This window comes from Equus asinus, chromosome X (genome assembly GCF_041296235.1).
Source record: "Equus asinus isolate D_3611 breed Donkey chromosome X, EquAss-T2T_v2, whole genome shotgun sequence".
NCBI classification, from domain to species: Eukaryota; Metazoa; Chordata; class Mammalia; order Perissodactyla; family Equidae; genus Equus; species Equus asinus.
In genome coordinates, this window is record NC_091820.1 from 40,640,293 (window position 1) to 40,661,156 (window position 20,864).

Consider the following 20,864-nt stretch of genomic DNA (forward strand, 5'->3'; position numbering starts at 1 on the left):
AGGGCACACGAACAGCTAGTTTCTTGGTTCACTCCCAGAATTTGCCAGTCACTTCCAACGTATGGCAATTTTGCTGGCTATCTGAGGAAAACCTTCACTCTCTTCTCTTTGAATCTATGGGAACCCTCGCTTCTGTTCCCCTATTCCAGTGTATGTGAAGACATAGTTAGCACCTTCCATTTTTAAAACCAGCTTCCCTACTGGACATTCTCACTTCTGTAAATGGTATCCACATCATACCAGCCCCCTAAGCTCAAAGCCTTGGTGTTTTCTTTTACTTCTCTTTGTCCTTTTGCCCATTCATGTCTTCTTAATCACCATCTTCCACTGACTTATTCTTCACGATATATTTTGCAGCAGACTTTTCCTTTCTGTTACACTAGACTGCCATCAGCACCCTGCTAGATGGTGAGGTGACCTCCCTGCCCACACAGCTTTCGACTGCCTGGCGAGTCCCCTGGGAACTGTGAGCATCCCACTGCTGTAATAGAACTAGGAGGATGGTGGATGTGTTCTCTAGCCAGTGCTTTCTCTCTTTTCTACAGTTCTCCTTCAATTGGATTATGGGCTCTCAGAGGACGGGAATCATTGTGCACTATTTCTTATGTATCCCCTTTAGTGCTTTACACGGTCTTACACATAGAGTGGGTTCTCAATATATATTTGTCAACTGGTGAGATGAACACTGTTTTTTGTTAGTTTAAGTAATTAAGGTGTGGGCATTTTGATTTAAAAAACATGGACATAAATAACTGGCAGAGAATATAACGGCGAGAAGATGAGCAGATGACCTGCTTTTCTTTTCATTGAAACCTTCTCTTTCCTTGCTCTAATATTGCACCACTGTCCCACCCCAGGCCTCCCACAACACTACTGTGCTCCTTCCCACCTTTATTTTCCTCTTCAGTACTTATAACGTACTATTTAACTTGTTTTTCTTGTTTTTAAAACGTTCTTTCCCATGCTACAATGTAAGCCCTACGAGGGCAGGCTTTTTGTCACTCTTGTTGACTGCTCTGTTCCCAGTGCCTGACGTGCGGTAAGCTGTGCAATAAATATTTGTTGAATGTCTAGCCTGGTGAGGTACCAATTGTGTGTGTTGTCATTAAATTGAGTACTATCACCAATCCTAGATCTCCCTTCATTCTGTTCACTGTTACTTAATATCAATGCTTTGAGGCCAGGGAGACATTTTTCATCTCTCTGCAAACAAGAGCTATCGTTTGGGGCTGAGTGACCGAGAGGCATGTGGAAGGAAGAAATAAACAACATAGTCGATGGTGCTGGAAAAAGACATGTTGGGCTCCACTCTCCCGTGGCTGGCATATTGTCCAAATACTCCCTACTTGTATTTTGCCAACCTATTTTGAGTACCTTTAATAAAGATGATTCATGTCCCTATTTGTTATTCTTACCACAGAGTATGTCCTTTTTCGTGGCTTAATTTCTCCTCCTTTTATGGCTAATACCTCTTTGGATTCCTTTCCTTAGGTGCTGTCACCCTGATATTAAGGAGGAAAATTCTATTTTTCTGGCTACATTTTGCCCATCCAGTCAGCCAGCCACTGTGAATATATAAGCCTTGGGTCCCATCTCCTGTGGGAGCAGTCAGGTAGGACCTGGCATGAATACAGAACTGAAAGGATGCTGGCTGACTGGACCCTGGCTTACCAGCAAGGGCTGCCTCGCCACCCCTCCCCAGGAGATCCCCTACTGGGACTGAAGACGTCAGATGTGAGCTGGCTGTGCCACTCACCGCTCAGATCATTAGCTCTGAAACGGGTTTTGTGTCCTTTGTGAGAACTGGATTTACTAAGATGGTATCAGGAAAACCTCAGGACCTTATAAATGCAAAGAGATCAACAGATTGTGCTTTATTAAGGAGTGGAGGTTTTGTCCTATAGATGGCAGGGAGCCATTGGAAGACTTTAAGCCAGGCAGAGATGTTTATTTTAGAATTACTATCCTTGCGGCGGTTTTGAGGTAGACTGCTTAGGAGCATGAGATGGATTCAGGGAAGCTAGGAGGCTGTTAAAAAAGTTCCTGTGAGGAGAATGGTTGCCACTGTGCAGAACTAGATGGCTGCCTTGGGGGGCAGATGAGATGAGGATGACTCATAGGTGTCTGGCGCTCAAAGGGACAAGGAATGGGGAAGAGAAACAATGTTTATGGGGAGGAGTGAGAGTTACCTCTTAGGCCTGTTAAGTTAGAGGTGTTAGGGAGCTGTCGAGCGGAAATTTGGATGTAGCATTTCAGAGCACGGGGAGGAGACTGTGCTGGACCTGCAGTTACTAAAGCTTCATCTTGGGGGGATGACTTATTTTTTTATTGTGATTTATAATCAGAAATATATATTTCGTCTTGGTTTCTGGCATAGAGCTCCTAAAAGCCTTGGAATTTTCTAAGTGTTAAGAGCGATAAAGGTATCTCGATATTCATAACAAACACCTTTCAACCACACGTGACTTTTGGAAAGCACCTAAGGATGGGGGCTGGTTGCTAGGGGAACCACCTATGTAATTAGAGGGTTGGAACTTTCAGTTCCCCCAACAATCCGGGAAGGGAGAGGGACTAGAGATTGAATTCAGTTTCCAATGGGCGATGATTTCATCCATCATGCCCATGTGATGAAGCCTCCATCAAACCCAAAAGGACGGGGTTCGGAGAACTTCCAGGTTGGTGACCACGTGGAGATTTGGGAGAGTGGTCCGCTCAGAGAGCATGGAAGCTCAGCGCCCTTTCTCCACACCTTGCCCAGTGCATCTCTTTCATCTGGCTGTTCCTGAGTCATATCCTTTTATAATAAACCAGTAATCTAGTAAGTGAAATGTTTCTCTGAGTTCTGTGAGTCACTCTAGCAAATTAATAGAACCCAAGGAGGGGGTTGTAGGAACCTCCAATCTATACTCAGTTGATCAGAAGCACAGTTGACAACCTGCACTTGTGATTGACTTCTGAAATGGAGGAGTGGGGACAGTCTAGTAGGACTGAACCCTTAACCTGTGGGATCTGATCCTATCTCCGGGTAGATAGTGTCAGAATTGAGTTGAATAGGACACCCAGCTGGTGTCGGAGAATCACTTGGTGGTGTGAAACCACACACACACACAGAAGTAATAAACCAAATGCCATGTACCCATTACCCAGCTTTGTTATAAGCTCATGGTCAATCTTGTTTCATCTATACCCCCCACAGCTACTGCTCCCCATGTCATTGACACAAAATCTAAAATTTTATTTGTAAATATTTCAGTATTTATCTTCAAAAGATGAGAAATCTTTAGAAAATATAGCCACAATACATCATCACCCCTCAAAAGTAACAATAATTTAATAATATTTGTCAAATATCCAGTAAGTTCACATTTCCCCAATTGACTCTTTTTTTTCAGTTTTATTTAAGATGCAAATAAGGTCCCTACAACTGCATTTGGTCCATATGACTCTGTCTCATAAATCTGTCTTATTTTATAGATTTGGGTGGGTAACTTTTCAGAGCATTCTGGATCCTATTTGTGTGAACCTGAGATATATCTAGCACTTGAACAAAAGAAAGAGGTGGAGAAATGTGGAATAATGTAGGGATGCTCTTAATTGGAGGAATGATTCTGATTTTTTCCCCCTTAGAGGCATGATGCTTTTAGGAAAACTTGATAAAGTTCTTGGACTTGTAGTCTCTCTTTCCTGCAGTTAATTCTCTCTACTGCTGCTATGGTATCTTTAGGCCTGATTATGCCCCTTCTTATCCCAGAAGTCTCTGAGGCCTCCGTTTCCTATGGGATAGAGTCTCCTCTTGTGAACTTGGCTTAAAGAGAGGGCTCGCCATCTTCCTTGTGCCAGTCTCACTCCTTGACACTGGTGTCTACCCTTCCCCTTTCTCTCAGCACGGGCTACACTCCAGCCATGCTGCTCTAGTTAACGTTCACTTTCCCACCTCATGCTGAGGGCTTTCTCTGAAATATAGTTCACGTCCACTCTTCTTTCATCCATAAGTCTGACTCATCTTGAAAGGCCCAACTGGGAAGTCACCTTTTCTGTAAGATTTTCCTCAACTACTTTTTCACCTGAAAGAATTATTCATTCTGTTCCCCACTGTGCTGCCTTTTTATGCCTCTGTTTTGTGGTGCTTGTCACAGCTTGACTGGTTTTATCATTAGTTATGTGTTCCTAGGCGGGCAAGTGTGTGTGTGTGTGGTGCTGGTGAGGGGCTCAGGAGGGCACGTGCTGTGTCCCAGCAAGCTCCACGTCTCCTCAGCCCCCAGCCCAGAGCCTCCTCCCCCTGGAATGCAGGGTATACGTGTTTGGTACCAACTCCCAGAAGGACAAACAACAGATTTTCTATTGTAGCTTCTCTACTGTATATTTTGTTTTAACACAATTTATCAAATAGACTGTTAAGTATGATACCGTTTTGAGCTGGGCTGAACTAAAACCAGAGAGTAATTGTATTATATTCTGCCCTCATAAACGCATAAAGTATTTTGCTGGGTATGTGGTGTGAAGTGTTTCTTATTGTGTCATTAATGTTGACTCTGGTTGTTGACTTTGGATACTTCCCAGACACCAATTTCATGGCTTAAGAAATTGCAACAAAAAGACAAAACTTGGATCTTGCCAGATACTGTTTTGTTGCCTGCCAAAACCCAGACATAAATTGCAGGGGGAGAAAAGGCATTATGTTAATAATTTCGGGAACTGATGCTTCCATATGTGTATAATCTGTTAATAATTGTAGTCGAATTACAGTTTTTTGTTTTCATTATTTCATTCTTTCAGCAAACATTTATTGAGTGATGACCACATTCCAGATACTGTGCTGGGTTCGGTGGCGCTTGCAGTCTCGTGGGGGAGGACAGACATTCAGGAACAGTTGTGTGGGCACCGACAGCACGAAGGAAGGAGTGGTTCACTTTGTGACAAAGGCAGTGCTGTTTCAGCTGAGTCCTGCAGGTGAACAGAACTGACCAGGTAGACAGGGGAGTGCACGGAGGGCCTGGGAGGCAGACCTGACAGCGTGGACAGCATGTGCCAAGAGCAGAGAGGTAGGAAATGGGCTGATTTGCTTCAATATGTAGCTATCATTTTCATTTTTAATAGGAAATATATATTGCACACGGTATAAAATTCAAATGGCTCAACAATGAAAATTAAGTTCTATCTTTCCTCTGACCTCCAGCCGCCCAAGTCCCCTTCCTAGGGAAAGCCACTGTTACACTTTCTTGTGTATACCCTTGCAGAGAGTTTTGCTGCATTTACAAACCTGAGATAGATTTTCTTTTTATCTCTCATGCAAAAGGAAGCATGCTGTTCAACTTGTTCTGCACCTTGCTTTTTTTCACTTAATGCATTGGATGTAGTGCTGCTGCATTCTTTTTAATATAATGCCTGTAGACTCTGTTATGTGAGGGGATCACTATTTATTTAGCCAGTACCCTTTGGAGGAGACATTTAGGCCTTTTATAATAATGTATTGTTATCCATTCCATGAAGTAGATTGGAATAAGTGAGCAGTAGCCACAGAGTGCAGAGCTGAGGGTTGTAAATATATTCAACACTCAGTTCATATTCTGTTAACAAGCAAAAGGTCAGGCAGATTTGGAAAAGAACCAAATAGAATTTCAAGAAGTGAACGATAGTCATTGAAGTTGCAAACTCAGTGGCTAGGGTAAAGAGGTAAAGAGAGAATTGTCGAACCAAGGTGATGGATCAGAAGCAGTTATCCAGGAAGTGGCACAGAGAGGCAGAAGGGAAATAGATGCCCGTACTGAAATGCTACACAGCAGTGAACCCGCATGAACCAGAGCTACGTGTCAACGTGGACGATGCTCACAAGCATATTTAGGGGTGGAAAAAAGCAAATTACAGAATAATTCACACTATACATAATTCAAAGACATGCTAAATTAAACAACATATATCTGCGATAAAACTCTAGGGGCATAATTAACACCAAATTCATTCTAGTAGTTTCTGGGATGAGGTGAAGGGAAGTGGGGGTCTTGATTGGGAAGGGCGCAAAGGGTGCTTAGCTCTCTTGATAATGCACTGTTGATTAAGCTGCATGATAGCCACATAGAGGTCTGCTCGACCATTCTGATCCTGATAAATTCTTGTGCAATATGTTAAATATATAAAATACTATATATAACTTATATACAGATAAAATAATGGAATAAACGCCTCTGCATTCGCTGTCCTGCTTAAGAAACAGGAAATTACCAGTACCTTTGAATCCCCTGTATATTCCTTCCCAATTATATTATTCTTTATTCTTGTATGTGCTATATCTCTGCTATTATGTTTCTGATGTATTTCATAATAAAGTTTTTAAAAGGGATGCTCTATAGCCTTCTTATGGTTATCTTATAGTCCTATAGTATATGTAATAATCAATTTGAATTTAAATTTTTGTCCCCCTTTTTTAGAATTATTGTATTTGTCATCTAAGTAGAAATTATGTACTGTGTGCATCTGACTAAATTTCTGAACGCAACGCATTTTCAACATTTTCCCAAGTATGTGATGTTTTAAAAGCATTAATGAAAATTACTCTTTCATCCGGCCCCATCAGTTTTGATCAGAGAGAACAGAGGTGCGGTGGTTTCTTGGTTAGTGCCATAGGATAATGCTTTCTACAAAAGTAGGAGTTCATGCCAGGAGGTCAATATGACAAAAGTCTCCTTTGGAGGATTAAGAAAACTCATTGTGATGGTGGTATGGGAAAAGGAAAAACAAACAAAAAACATCTCTGGAGTAGGGGCTAGGGGCCGTGTATTAGAGCAGTGGGACCTTAGCTGTTCATCTGTAAAAGAAACGTTTCCTAGTTGGGAGGGAGAGTGTGAGTTAGCTGGAGGGATATTGTCAATGGTCTAGAGAAGCCAGCGGCAATTTCTCAGAAAGCTAGTGTAGTAGTCAGCCAGGGCTCCCATAACAAAATACCGCAGACTGTGTGGCTTAAATAACAGAAATGTATTTTCTTATACTTCTGGAGGCTGGAAGTCTGAGATCAAGGTGCCAGTGTGGCCAGGTTCTGAGGAGGCCTCTCTTCCTGGCTTGCAGATGGCCACCTTCTCACGGTGTCCTCACACTGCCTCTCCTCTGTGTGTAAGTCCTTTTCTTATAAGGCCACTGATTCTCTTGGATTAGACCCCACCCTTATGACCTCATTTAACCCTAATTACCTCCTAAAAGCCCTATGTCCAAATACAGTCACATTGAGGGTTAGGGCTTTAACTTACGAAGTTTGAGAGGACATAATTCACTCCATAGCAGATAAGTTATTTTGGTTGACAGTCTTTGAATTCAGGTGAATTCTTGAATAGGTTTTGTTTTCTTTAATTTTTAAAAATATACCATCATAAATTAAAATTGGGGTAAGTACAAGCTCTGTTTTGTTCATTTATTTTACCATGTGTTCTCAAAACCCTCCCTTTTCACTTGTGTGTACTCTATATTTGCATTTATTTCAGTTTAAGACTCAGCCATCCCTTAGTGATTTGAGCGACAAGAGCATTGCGTGTCGTTGCTGTTGTGTGTTCCAGTTTCACGCTCTCTAATGGTGATGTGTTTTTGTTTCTTTGCAATGTTACATAACCTCAGAGTTTCTAGGAAAGTAGATTCTGTAATATGCCTCCTAAAACCATTGGAAAGTTTTTAACCTGTGAGAGTACTTGAATTGTGTTCATTAATTTGGGCTAAATTCCAAAGGCTGATAAATGTGAGTATCCTGGGATTTTTATGGCAGATAAGAGGTTGAAAATATGTAGTTGCTTCCTTAGGGGTCAGAACTAAGGCTCTTTTCCTATAACTCATAAGAGGTAATTCTTTGTTAACAGATGGCTACTGGCTAACGTCCCCATGGTCTGCTGTCATTTATTGAGTGTCTAAGGTGGCTCAGATGCAGGGATAGCTGGCCAGTACTCATTGAGCATTGCCAGCAGGAAAATCAGCTCTGGGGGTGAGGGGCAGGCAATTAAACGGCAGTCACAGTGCAGTGCAATCACTATCAGAGACTGTTCCAGAGGTGCACCATGAGCAGAGCTGCCACATAAGGTTGCGTAGGTTGTGCCCTAAACAATTCCAGGGAGCATCTTTCCTGTTGAATCCTCTGACGGCAGCCCTGATTGTGAGGAATCCAATCCAGTCGTGAGGTATTATCAGGAAGGGCTTCCTGGAAGCCCTTCCACTGCCTGGAAGAAGTGATATCTATACTGTGACTTGAAGGATGAGTAGGAGTTAGTTAGCCCAGTGAAGACGGTTAGGAAGGAGAGAGTGGGAAGAGGGTTCCAGGTAGAGGCTCAGAGGAAAGACTACTTTATTTCAAAGGGTAGGTGGTGTTTAGCTGAAAGTCTTGGCCTGGGGCTTTAAGGAGTGGCAAACAGGTCAGGAAAGTGAGTCATAATCTGCTGTAGTAACCATTGTAGTCCAGTCCTTTGGCAATTGACTTGAATTTGATTAATGTGCTTAACTAAATGGGAAATACACAAAACAGCAATTAAAATATGTTGAATGATGACTCAGCCACAGGTACACTGTCCTTGATTTTGGGAAATATCAGAGTATGAGGCAGAAACAAAGAAATATCCACATATCTGATCTAAAAGAAAACTAATGCTATAATTTGAAAAGTCCTTAGACCTAATCCAGTAATCTGCTGGCCTCCCATTATCTTCTGCTCAAACATATCTGTGAATTTTATTTTAAAGTATTTTAAAGAAAATGTATTTAAGAATATGATTGGTCGTCTATATTGTTTGGGTTCAGGAGATTAAATTAGTGATACTTTGTTCCCTATCAAAATTTGGAACCAATTGGGAGATAACGGAGCCAGGTGGATAGAAATAAAAATGTCTCGTTTATTAGCAGCAGAGCTTAGAGAATGGGGTTTAGGCAGGTGGCAACAGTGGGCTTCCTGAGACTAGCCCAGAGTTAGGCAGAAATAATCCCTCCAGGCCCTGGAGGTGTTGAGCCAGCATAGACCCCACCTAGAATGAGGCAAGTGCAGTCAACCTACACTTGGGTACCATCTTGGACTCTTCTAGGTAAAAGTGGAGTCATTGAGCCCAAGTCTGCCTCCTTGGCCCTAGTTTTCAATGAAAGACTCTTCTGCTCTTCCATTCTACACTAGAGTGGGCATCTTCATTTTGTAAAGACTGTCAGAAGGTATGTGGTATGTGGTCACCCATAGAGAAATGCTGTGCTGCCCAGCAATGATGGGAAGTTTTTCCGGTGTCTCACCCAAGAGCTTCATGGACAGTAATGATTTGTCCATGTCTAGTTTTCCCAAGTAGATATCTAAGACCTAAAATAATTTTTCCCTCTTGTTCCTATTACATTCCATATTTGAGGAAACTACTTAGAGTTGATAGTGTTTTTGAATCACATAAACTTATTCCCTCTTGGTTTTAATAAAATCTTTGAAATTTCAGGTATTGAAGAAGAGGGGCGTTGGATTGGAGGTTGAACTCTAAGCTGACGGGCTTGATTTTTACTATTTTACTGTCTCATATGCTAATGGAAGCAAGACAGAACTTTTGTCTTGAAGAGCTAAAGACTCACTTTGTTTCTTTAAAGTCAACCTCTATCAGAGCAGCATTACTCCCAGGCTGGTCGTTTGGAGTCACAAGTTTCCTGTGGTATTGTCAAGAGTTGTCAGAATCAGAACAATTAGAACTCTCCTACATTGCTGGGGGGAGAAGGGGGGATTGTTGCAAAATGGTATAGTAACTCTGTGAAATGTTTGGCAGATTCTTATAAAATTAAGCACACATTGCCTTATGGCTGAGCAGGCCCACTCTGGGTGTTTACCCTAGAGAAATGAAAACACGTTCACATGAAACCCTGTTCATGGATGTTTGTAGCATCTTTATTTGTGATAGCCAAAAGTGGAAAACCAGCCAAATGTCCCTCAACAGGTGAATGGGTATACCAACTCTGGTATATTCATACAATGGAGTACTACTCACCAGTAAAAAGGAATAAAGTGTTATTTCACACACTGCTTGGGTGAATATCAAAGGCAGTGTGCTGAGTGAGAGAAGCCAGTCTCAAAAGGTCACATACTATATCCTTCCCTTTAGTTAACCTTGAAAAGACAAAACTCTAGTAATGGGAAACAAATCAGTGGTTGGTGAGGTTATCTAGGGTGAGGGTGTAACTGGCAAGGGACAGGAGAAGGGAGTTTTCTTGGGAGTGATAGAACTGTTTGGTATCCTCATCGTGGTGGTGCTCACAGAATCGATGCGTAGTTAAAGTTCTTACAACTGTTCACCAAGAGGAAAAAAAATCAATTTTATTGTTAAGACAATTTTAAAAATTTAAGAAAAGACAGGATCAAGAAAGTTTAAAAAAGAAAGAAAAGAGAAAACAAGCCTCAAACTGGGAGAAAATATTTTCAAATCATATATTCAATAAGAAACTTGTGTCAGAATATGTAAATATCTCTTCCAATTCAATGACAACCTGATTTAAACATGGTAAAAGATTGGAATTAATGGACATTTCACCAAAGAAGATATATGAAGGGCCAATAAGCACGTAAAAAGATACTCGATATCATTAGGCATTAGGGAAGTGAAAAGTAAAACCACAATGAGACCACTTAATGTTCTCTAAAATAGATGCAATCAGAAGACAGTAACAAGTGTTGTTGAGCATGTAAACAAATATAACTCTCATGCATTGAGGGTGGGGATATAAAGTGGTACACAGTTTCCCAGATGGAAAACAGTTCAGCAGTTTCTTAAAAGAGTAGACATAGATTTACCATATGACACAGCACTTCCACTCCTAGGTATCTACCCTAGAGAAATGAAAACATATGTCCACACAGACTTGTATGAGAATGTTCATAGCAGCATTATTCATAATAGCAAAAAAGTGGAAACAAACCAAATGCTCATCAACTGGTGAATGGATAAACAAAATATAGTATATCCATACAATGGAATACTATTTGGCAATAAAAAGTAGTGAAGTACTGATACCTTCCTTCCACCTGGATGAACCTTGAAAACATTATGCTGAGTGAAAGATGCCAGACACAAAAGACTACATATTGTACGAGTCCATTTATATGAAGTGTCCAGAAAAGGTAAATCTATGGAGACAGAAAGTAGATCAGTAGTTGCCTGGGGCTGGGAATGGGAAACAGAGAGTGACTGCAAATGGAAATGTTCCCAAATTAGATTGGGCTGATGGTTGCACAACCCTGTGAATATACTAAAAGTCATTCAACTGTACACTTTAAACAGGTGAATTTTCTGGTATGTAAATTGTACTTCAATAAAACTTTTTTAAAAATATTTCACTATGTGTTCAAAACAGCTAACAAAAGTGTTTTGAATGAATTCTCCTTGAAACTAATGTATCAGATGAATAACACAGATGCATAGTAAGTAGCAGAACAAGTAGAAAAAGCTGTTGGAAAAGACTGTAACAGTCATTCTCAACCGGAGTCACTTATATGACCCCCAGACCTGAAAAGTCATCGTCGCTGCTGGGATCCATTCATTCTCTTTATTCTCTGAATTGGAACTAGTTTTCACTATCTTCAGACACTGTAAATAGATGTGCAATGGAATGCTTTCTTTTCTCAGGATTTCAGGTGAGCTTTAGAACTTAGATCAACCCCTACAGTGCTGTAAACAACCCCACAGTGGTGGTCAAACCGAACTGGTGATCATTACTCATATAAGGGCAGGTGAGGTCTCATTAGAGGAGAACAGTGCATCCACGCACCTGTTCCGCAACTCCTTAACAAAGGCTCAGTAACAGAGATATCTAAATGTTGCAGCTGGTGGATGGCTGTATAGAATTACAGCTAACTGTGCCCACCTGTTCAACTATCCTCCCAACATCCTCAGTCACAAAAGCGGGGACTGGCACTAGACCAATAGAGGCGGGTTTCTTTAATGACCTCATGAGATTGTTGAACCACACTTTGTCCATAAATAAATTCCTTCTTCATATGACCAATTTTTGGATGGGCACATACATAAACTGTCTATAGGATTTTGGGGGGTTATGTCTTTCTTTTAAAAATTAGAACAGTTGGCAGTTGTATACCATGAGCACAATATGTAAATACAGTCATGAAGCGAGGTTTTTTTCATACCCACAAGTTGAAATAGTCTTGAATTTTTTAAATTGAAAAAGTCTTGAATTTTTGCGCTTTTGGAGTTCACCACCTTGTTTTAAGCCACATAAAATGTCAAAGTAATTTCATCCATATTAGCTTTCTGTAAAAGTTCAGAACTAAATTTTTTCCTGATATTAGTCATCTACCTATGAAATCAGTGATTCTTTCTTCATCAGCTGACATCTTATGTGCTATTTTTTCTGGTCCACATACATTGTAGATTGTTTCTCTTTGTAATCTGGAACACTATGATGTTGATACAGTAAAATCTTCAATGCCTCTGTCGCTCTCCATTGTTTTTTTGTGAATACTGAACTTTCAAAAAAAATCTAATGTTGTGTTTTAATTCCTTGTAGTTATGACCTCTTTACAGTTTCTTGTCAAAGAATGTCTTCCAGATCTGGTAGATGAAAATAGGCCATTCAATTTTTTCCAAGTATTTATCATTTTCTCACCAGAATACCCCTCGGTAGTCCTAATATCTTATTCTTTCTTGAAGTGAAAGATGCTAAATGTGAACTTAATATCATAGCAATGACTCTGTCCTTTGGCACTGTGGACTACAGTAGGAGTAAGTATGAATCTGAAATGTTTGAGGAGTTACTCAAACTTTACCTTGCGTTAGCAGTGTATACTGTTGCTTGGTATATTTTTCATCAAAACTATCAGGACTGTGTTGACCTTGGATTTCTGCTGTGGTGTTTGATGTTGCCACGTTTTCCACGAGGGGGCAGCATTATCACCTTCACTGTCTCCCTTCCATCTGGAATATGGGTTCATGGGGCCCAGGGAGGGAGGGAAAAGTTTTAGAAGTATATAAAAACAATGTTGATCATCTAATAACACTTCAAATTTGATGATGATTACTGGGAGAGAGTGTAAGGGCATTTCTTGTAATTGAAGAATTTGTCTGCAAATATAAACCTCCTGTAAGGAAAAAATTCCTCTGTTTCCCCTTTACTCAATATTCATACTGAACACCTCTGTGACCAGGTATGTGGGAGTTTTTCCCACACCAAACAATTCTCCAGCTCTCTGGTGGATACTGCCTGGGTGTCCTACAGTTCAACTCAATTCTGATGGTCTCTACCTGGAGATAGCCTCAGATCCCACAGGTTAAGGGCTCAGTCCCACAAGAATGCTACCACCCCACTTCAAATGCCAATCACAAGGCCCAGGTTGTCACCTGTGCTTCTGACTGAACATACATCAGAGGTTCTCATGGCTCTCTCCTGGGGTTCAATCATTTGCTAGAATGGCTCAAAGAGCTCAGGAAAACAGTTTACTTATTATATTACTGGTTTCTTATAAAAGGATATAACTCAGGAACAGCCAGATGGAAGAGATGCATAGGGCAAGGTATGTAGGAGGGGATGTGGAGGTTCGATGCCCTCTCTGGGTGTGCCACCCTCCCCGTACCTCCAGTGTTTACCACCCAGAAGCTCTCTGCACCCCCATACTTCGGGGGTTTTTATGGAGGCTCCATTACATAGGAATGGTTCATTGAGTCATTGGCCATTAGTGATTAACTCAATCTCTAACCCCTCACCCCTCCCTGGAGGCTGGGGGTGGGATGGAGTTGAAAGTTCCAACTCTCTAATCACAAGGTTGGTTCCCCTGGCAACCAGCCCCCATCCTGAGGCTAATCCAGGAGCCCCCAGCCGCCACTCTTCTCATTAGCATACAAAAAGACACTTAGTACTTTGAAGACGCCAAGGGTTTTAAGAGCCAGGGAACTGGGACGAAGACCAAATATATTTCTTATTATAAATCACAATATCACACCCTCTTTTGTTAAAGTAGTATTCATTGTGAGGACCCTGTGCTAGTATGGTTTAATTTTGTAGGTAGCTCTGCTGATAATGAGGTGAGAACTGTAAAGAGACATTGAGTTGTGTGAAGCAGCTATCGATTGGGGAGAAGGATAGTTTTCTGTAAATGACTTATTTTGGTTTCCTGATGAGGACATTTAAGTTAAATCATGACAGGTAGCTTCCACCAGACTACAGATTATCCTGTATTACGATGAGTATTGAGGGACCACAGAATCATCTATGTCATGTAAAACTTCATCAGAAAATAACTGCCTAACCAGGGAGTGAAAGAAGAATTAAAAAAAATACTGAGTTCCATCTGGAGCAGACAGCAGCCCCAGAGAACCCTGAGCAGGCCCCTGCCTCCAGCGGCCTCATTTCCATCACTCGGACCAGCTGGCCCCAGTCACCATGCCCATTGCTGCAACCATGAGCATCAGGGCTGAGAGCCGGCAGCCTCCTGCCACCCCTCCTCAGTAGTAGCCCACCAGCAGGGAGAAGGTCAGAGCAACGCAAGTTTGGGGGTTAGTAAAATGGTTCTATGTAAGAAACAGATATGGTTTCATCCAAAGGAATGACATCAAGCAATATATATTTGTACGCTAGACTGCCGTAAAGAAGAATGACCCCCATGAACCACCTTTGCAGTACTGGGAGTAGAGAAACTGTGGAGTTCGATGTGGTTGAAGGAGAAGAGGGTACGAAGGCAGCAAATGTTGCAAGCCCTGGTGGATTTCCAGTGCCAGGCAGTAACTGTGCAGCAGAGTGAAACCATCATAGACGTTATGGATGTCCTCCATGTGCTCACCAGCAATATTACCAGAAGAATGAGAATGGGAAAAAGAAGGAGGGTTCATAGAGTGCCCCCAAACTCCGGGCCCGACAGCCCACTGGCCCAACAGCGCACACCTTACTCCACGAGGAGACCCTGTGAGTGACCTTCATGTGCAGCGACAAGTCATGCGAGTGCTGACAACCAGGGTGAAGGAAAACAAGGTAGACCAGGGAGACAGATTATCTCTTGGGATTATAGACCACAATTCTCTAGGCCCCCTCCTCACCTAGGGTGGCAATGAAGAGGAGCAGGAAAGTCAAGGAGAAGAGACCCAAGGTCAGCATCCACCTCAATGTGGGTACCCCTACAACTTTACTTACCAACACATCCAGAAAACCCTCAACTGTTACCGAACCAAGTGGGTTCACCTCCTGGCAGAGTTAAAATCAGACTCTTGACCAGAAGTAGTTGTCACACAAAGTAGAACTAATTTGTAGTGGACAGGAGGCCACACGGAATCATTTCCAAAGTTGTAGCTGTCCCCAAACATGAGAAAGCAGGGGCCTTTTATTTTGGACTGGGAATGAATATTCGAAAGAGAGAGGAGGGTATTTACTCAGGCTCAGTTGGAAAACATGCTTCCACTTACACTGCAGGTTATGCTAATAAGGCCCAGAGAGGAGATGATAGCATTAAAAATGAGGCAAAGGTCATAGGGTTTGCTCTTGTGGTGGGGCTTGGTCTGGTTCAGAGTGTTTGGTGATTGCATCTCTTAAATAGTTAAATACTTCCGAACCCACCCTTGAGTTCCTTGGGGCAGTTAGTTGGTGACACAACCCTAACATGGTAGAGAGACCACAGCTGGGAAGTCTGCTCCAAGGCTGAGCAGAGAGAGGCTAAGTGCTGGCTTACCATCTCTACCATCATCCAGGTTAGTCACCCACCAAGAAGAAATGAGCATGAAATTCCAGAAGTCAGACCTGAACAGAGGATTGGTGCTAAAGACCTTAAGTGTTTGCTTTTTGCCCATTGCCCAGATAACTAGAACTATCTGCGTTATGGGATTTTTATTATTTTTCCCTACAGACGTCATCTTCTTTTGGTAATGACCAACATGGTTTTCATTCATTCATTCATTCATTTATTTTTGAGGAAGATTAGTCCTGAGCTAACTGCTGCCAATCCTCCTCTTTTTGCTGAGGAAGACTGGCCCTGAGCTAACATCCTTGCCCATCTTCCTCTACTTTCTATGTGGGACGCCTACCATGGTTTGCCAAGCAGTACCATGTCTGCACCCGGGATCCGAACTGGCGAACCCTGGGCAGCCGAAGTGGAACATGCGAACTTAACCACTGCACCACCGGGCCGGCCCCCATGTTTTTCTTTTAAAATGTCTGTTTTTTATCATATACCTCTAAAAGTTTTAAAATTGTTTCATATCTGATCAATTTGAGATTATTAAGAACCTCATTTTTAATTTTTAGTAAAATTTGTAACTTGATTTTTTCACAAAAGTTAATGAACTGCAAGGTTCTGTTAATACAAGTCTTTAATAATAATAATAAAGCAATAGACACAGAGTTTGACTTAACTATATTTTCTAGATTTTATATATTATTTGTTCAACAATATCTTGTGAGTTCTCATATGTCTTAATGATAAGAGACTTTGAAGAACATTGTACATAGAATATAGTAAACATTGTTTTTCTCACGTAACTTTCTCCATTAATGGCAAAATAAGATGGAGGAGCATTTTACCATTCTCTGTTTTAATATTGCCAGCAAAGAACTGAATATAGAGAAAAGTCTGAAGTTTTCCTCCTATGAGAGCTTTGTAGAAAGTGTCTGGTAGTTACGGTGTTTTTTTCCACACTTCCCTCGCTTTTACTTGGGCATGTGTGACTCATGGTCAGGTCCAGGGGAGCAACACGTCCTGTTCACTCGTGGAGTTGAATGCTTATACACGATTTTGCTGGGTTTTTCCTAATAGGAAAACCCTACTAAGAATGGAATGAGACTTAACGACTTGCTGCTAATTATCTTAGCTGTGTCATAGCCACAGCCCCGAGAAGCCAGCCTATAGTCCCTGAATCATTTTGCACTGTGGTGTTAGCTCCCCAAGGGGTGTAATTATTTTCTCCATGATACCAAGTACTTGAAATGACCTAAGTAAAAGCATTTCTCCTGCCCCCCTCCTCTGATGTGTGGCAAATCAAGTTGTATTTGTAGCAACTAGAAATTCCTGTGGCCTGGTCCTTGCTGGCAGGTGGCAGCAGAAGTGGCCTGAAGGCTACTGCTGGTGCAAATCAGAGTTCAGTGGTTCTGCTTTGTGCTGTGCTGTCCTTGGCAGAAAAAACTTTGCTGCCTACCACCTCATCTTCCTCCACCAAAAGCCTGAGGAATGAGACACGATGAGTTGTTAGAAGTAGTCAGAGTACTGGAATAACCACGACAGGTAGTGTCCTACCGATGGCTGAATAGACAGATGCTTGACCCTTCTGAAGGACTGTGCAGGTGCTCCACCCTATTCCTGGTCTCTAAGATGACTTCTGAGTTTCTTAGTTCTTGCAAATCGACCGTGCCATTATTTTCCATGCTCTCTCTGTCATTCCGCAGGACTGATGTTTTCTTCTACTTTGTTTCAGGGCTCATCGTCGGGGTGATCCTGAGGTACGGCACCCCTGCCACCAGCGGCCATGACAAGTCACTCAGCTGCACTCAGGAAGACAGGGCCTTCAGCACCTTATTAGTGAATGTCAGTGGGAAGTTCTTCGAATACACCCTGAAAGGAGAAATCAGCCCTGGCAAGATCAACAGTGTAGAGCAGAATGACATGCTGAGGAAGGTGAGCTGGGGACGCTCAGCCATTGTTGTCCTGACACAGTGTTTGGTTTTCTGACTTCATCTTGACCTTGTGGAGAGAAATCCTTTCAAACTCCTGGAGCATCGGTAGCATTCCTGGCTCTCTATTGCTAGGAAGCTTTTGGGCTATGATGAGGAGAAGGAGGAACCCGATTTGGACTTGAGCCTTTTAGCTTTGTTAGGATCAGTAGCTGACGTGGGCCATTGATTGTGCAGTGGGTTGTACATCCTCGCTCAGCTCGTGTCTCCAGCACCCATCTCTTCTTTACTATGTCTCTTGCTAGGGTTTAGGAATGAGGTTGTTTCTTTCTTAAGATTGGTTTCCCTTTTAGTTTATTTATTCAGTGTTCAAAAGTATAATTCTTAGTTCTTCATGGTTCTTTTGCCATATTCTATAAATACTTATTGAGTGCCCACTCTCACTGGTGATTGACGCCAAAGGCTTAATGAATCTTTGGAGGAAGAATGTCTTATTGTCTTAGAATTTGAGTCCAAACATTGTTTTTTATTTGATGTTGGGGATTGTAAAATGCTCCACAGGAAAAGAGATTATGTAATCTCCTCACTAAGGCGATTTCCAGGATAAGCAAGAGATCTGCAATTATCCTCATACGTTCTGTTATCTTAAAGACTCAGCTTATCAGCAGGAAGCCGTCTGTCTAAGGTCAGGGGGATCCAGGTTGCGGGGAGCTCTCTTTAATATAGAATAAGGCTAATGTGTGTGAAGGCTTACAGTCAAAGGCAGAATGTAGCCTGTGCTCCAAAAATCAAATTATAATTGTTCTTAGGATCTACCCTAATCCTTAAAGAAAACTATTCTCCACCCAGAGCCTTAAACATGCCCATCTTCTCTGTGTCCCTAGTGGCAGTCCTAGTGAGCTCTTTGCTCTCAACCCTTCATAAGAATGCATGAGATTTCCATAAACTTGTGTGAAATTAAATGTAACTGAGAAAGATGCCCAATGTAAATACCACACTAATGGCTGTTTTGAAATGGCAGCTTGAGTCCTTCATACTAGATAGGATAGAGGAAAAAGGGAAAAAATTCCAACCCATTTCCATCTTTTAGATCATAATAGAAGATAAAGCTGACTTTTGCTCTGTTATCTTTGGAAAAATGTTTATTCAAATCCCCTCTGTTTAAGCTTTTGCCACACAAAGCAAAGGTGGGAGAACAAACAAGGTTGAGATGATTATTGTTAGCTGAGGGGAGAAGAGGCATGTTGAGGCAGCTTGGTTGATGCAAAGAGTATTGGAATGGGTGTCAGGAAACTCTTGTGCTGGTTCCTACATTACTGGGTTTGGTGACTTCCAGCAGGTCCCACCTTCTTTGACCCCAGTGTCCTCATACTGGGTAGATATTGCCCAAGGCCCCTTCTCATTCTGACATTCCCTGCTTTTCAGACTACTCTTATCTTCAGCAAGAAGATAGAATAAAACATAATTTGAGAGAACCATTCTACTTTTAATTAGACTGATTAACATTTACAGTTTCTAAAGAGAAATGCTAACTTTACTTTTAATAATTAGGATGAAGATTGAAAATAATTAATTTGAAATAAAAGGCAATTAGTCTATCATCGTGAACAGATCCTTTACAAAGTTTAGGAGGTTTATAGAATGCTTAATTCTTTTCTGGATGTGATAAGACTTTGCTGTCTGATAGTTTCAGAGTGATTTCTCTGTAAAACCTACAGGTAATTTCAGTCCTCTTGAGCTGATGAATTTAAGCTGATGTTCAGGAAGCCGCTAGCTGCATGCAGACTTTGATCTAGGCTGCATCACGGGCCATATAAGGCTGGTCCCTCAAAAGAGACTTGAATTCGATAGAATTATGTCTATAAATGATTCTGTGGGAGGACCCAGAAAATTAATAAAGAATCATGACTGCATCTTTTATTGCAGTTAAGCCTTTATAAAGGTTTGATAAAAATCAGGATGTTTTTATTTCTTGTTTAAAAACATTGACCAGAAGATTTCTGTGGTCTTCATATGAATTAAAGAACGTACCAAGAGCAGAAGTCAGAAGTGCTGTGTGGAGAAGATGCCAGTCCACTGGGGAACTGCGGTTTCTCTCCTGTGTTGAGTCCATGATTTTTCACATTTATGTTACTTGCTTTAAATATTCAAACTTTAGACAATGGCTTAAGATATTAAGCAAATACTATGGCACAATTGGTATTAAAATAATAATTGGCTTTTTTCTTTTTAAACTTTTAGGTAACATTTGATCCAGAGGTCTTTTTCAACATTCTGCTGCCTCCAATTATTTTCCATGCTGGATACAGTTTAAAGAAGGTAAGAGGTTTTTGCTGGTATTTCTTAAAGCATGGGAATCTCTATGTTAATTTACGTACATAATTTTCTAGTTTTTTCCTTTTGGCAGATTGCTTATTACTGTGATCTTCACCCACTCAGAGATTATAGTTGACTCATCATCAGTGATTCATTTCTGTTTTAAAATCTGCAGCTCTCATACATTGCAAGTGGGAATGTAAAATGGTACAGCCACTCTGGAAAACAGTTTTGCAGTTTCTTATAAAACTAAAGTTGCAATTACCATATGACCCAGCAGTTATATTCCTGAAGATTTATTCCAGAGAAATCAAAACTTATGTTCCCATAAAAACCTGTACGTGATCATTCATAGCAACTTTATATGTAATAGCACCAAATTGGAAACAACCAAAATGCCCTACGGTAGGTGAATGGTTAAACAAACGTCCATACCATGGAATACTACTCAGCAATAAAATGGGACAAACTATTGATACACACAGCGACCTGGATGGATCTCAAAGACATTATGCTGAGTGAAAAAACCCAATCTCAAAAGGTCACCACCTGTGTGATTTCATTTATATAGCATTCTAGAAATGACAAAATTATAGAGATGGAGAACAGATTAGTGGTTGCCAGGGGTTAGGGATGGTGAGTGGGAGGGAAGTGAGTGTGACTATAAAGGGATAGCATGAGGGAAGTCTTTGTGGCAATGGAACGATTCTGTATTTTGATGATGGTGGTGGTGGTTGTGGTTACATGAAACTACACATGTAAAATGACATAGAACTACACACACACTTTGTGCCAATGTCAGTTTCCTGGTTTTGATATTATGCTACAGTTACATAAGATGTAACCAGTGGAGGAAAATGAGTGAAGATACAAAAGACCTCTCTGTACTATGTTTGCAACTTCTGTGAATGTATAATTACTCTAAAATAAAAAGTTTAAAAAAATCTGTTCTTATTATTGAGAGTCATTATGCTTGG

At 41.2% G+C, this 20,864-nt stretch overlaps 1 protein-coding gene across 3 annotated transcripts in view; it reads left to right on the top strand.

Annotated features, from left to right (window-relative positions):
* Window positions 1–20,864, top strand: part of SLC9A7 (solute carrier family 9 member A7) — a 150,649-nt gene that overhangs the window by 54,458 nt on the left and 75,327 nt on the right. For all 3 annotated transcript variants that reach the window (XM_014867610.3, XM_070502739.1, XM_044763415.2), the window contains exons 2-3: window positions 17,376–17,575; window positions 19,813–19,890. In XM_014867610.3, coding sequence (XP_014723096.2) covers window positions 17,376–17,575; window positions 19,813–19,890 — 278 coding nt within the window. The remainder of the gene's footprint in view (window positions 1–17,375; window positions 17,576–19,812; window positions 19,891–20,864) is intronic.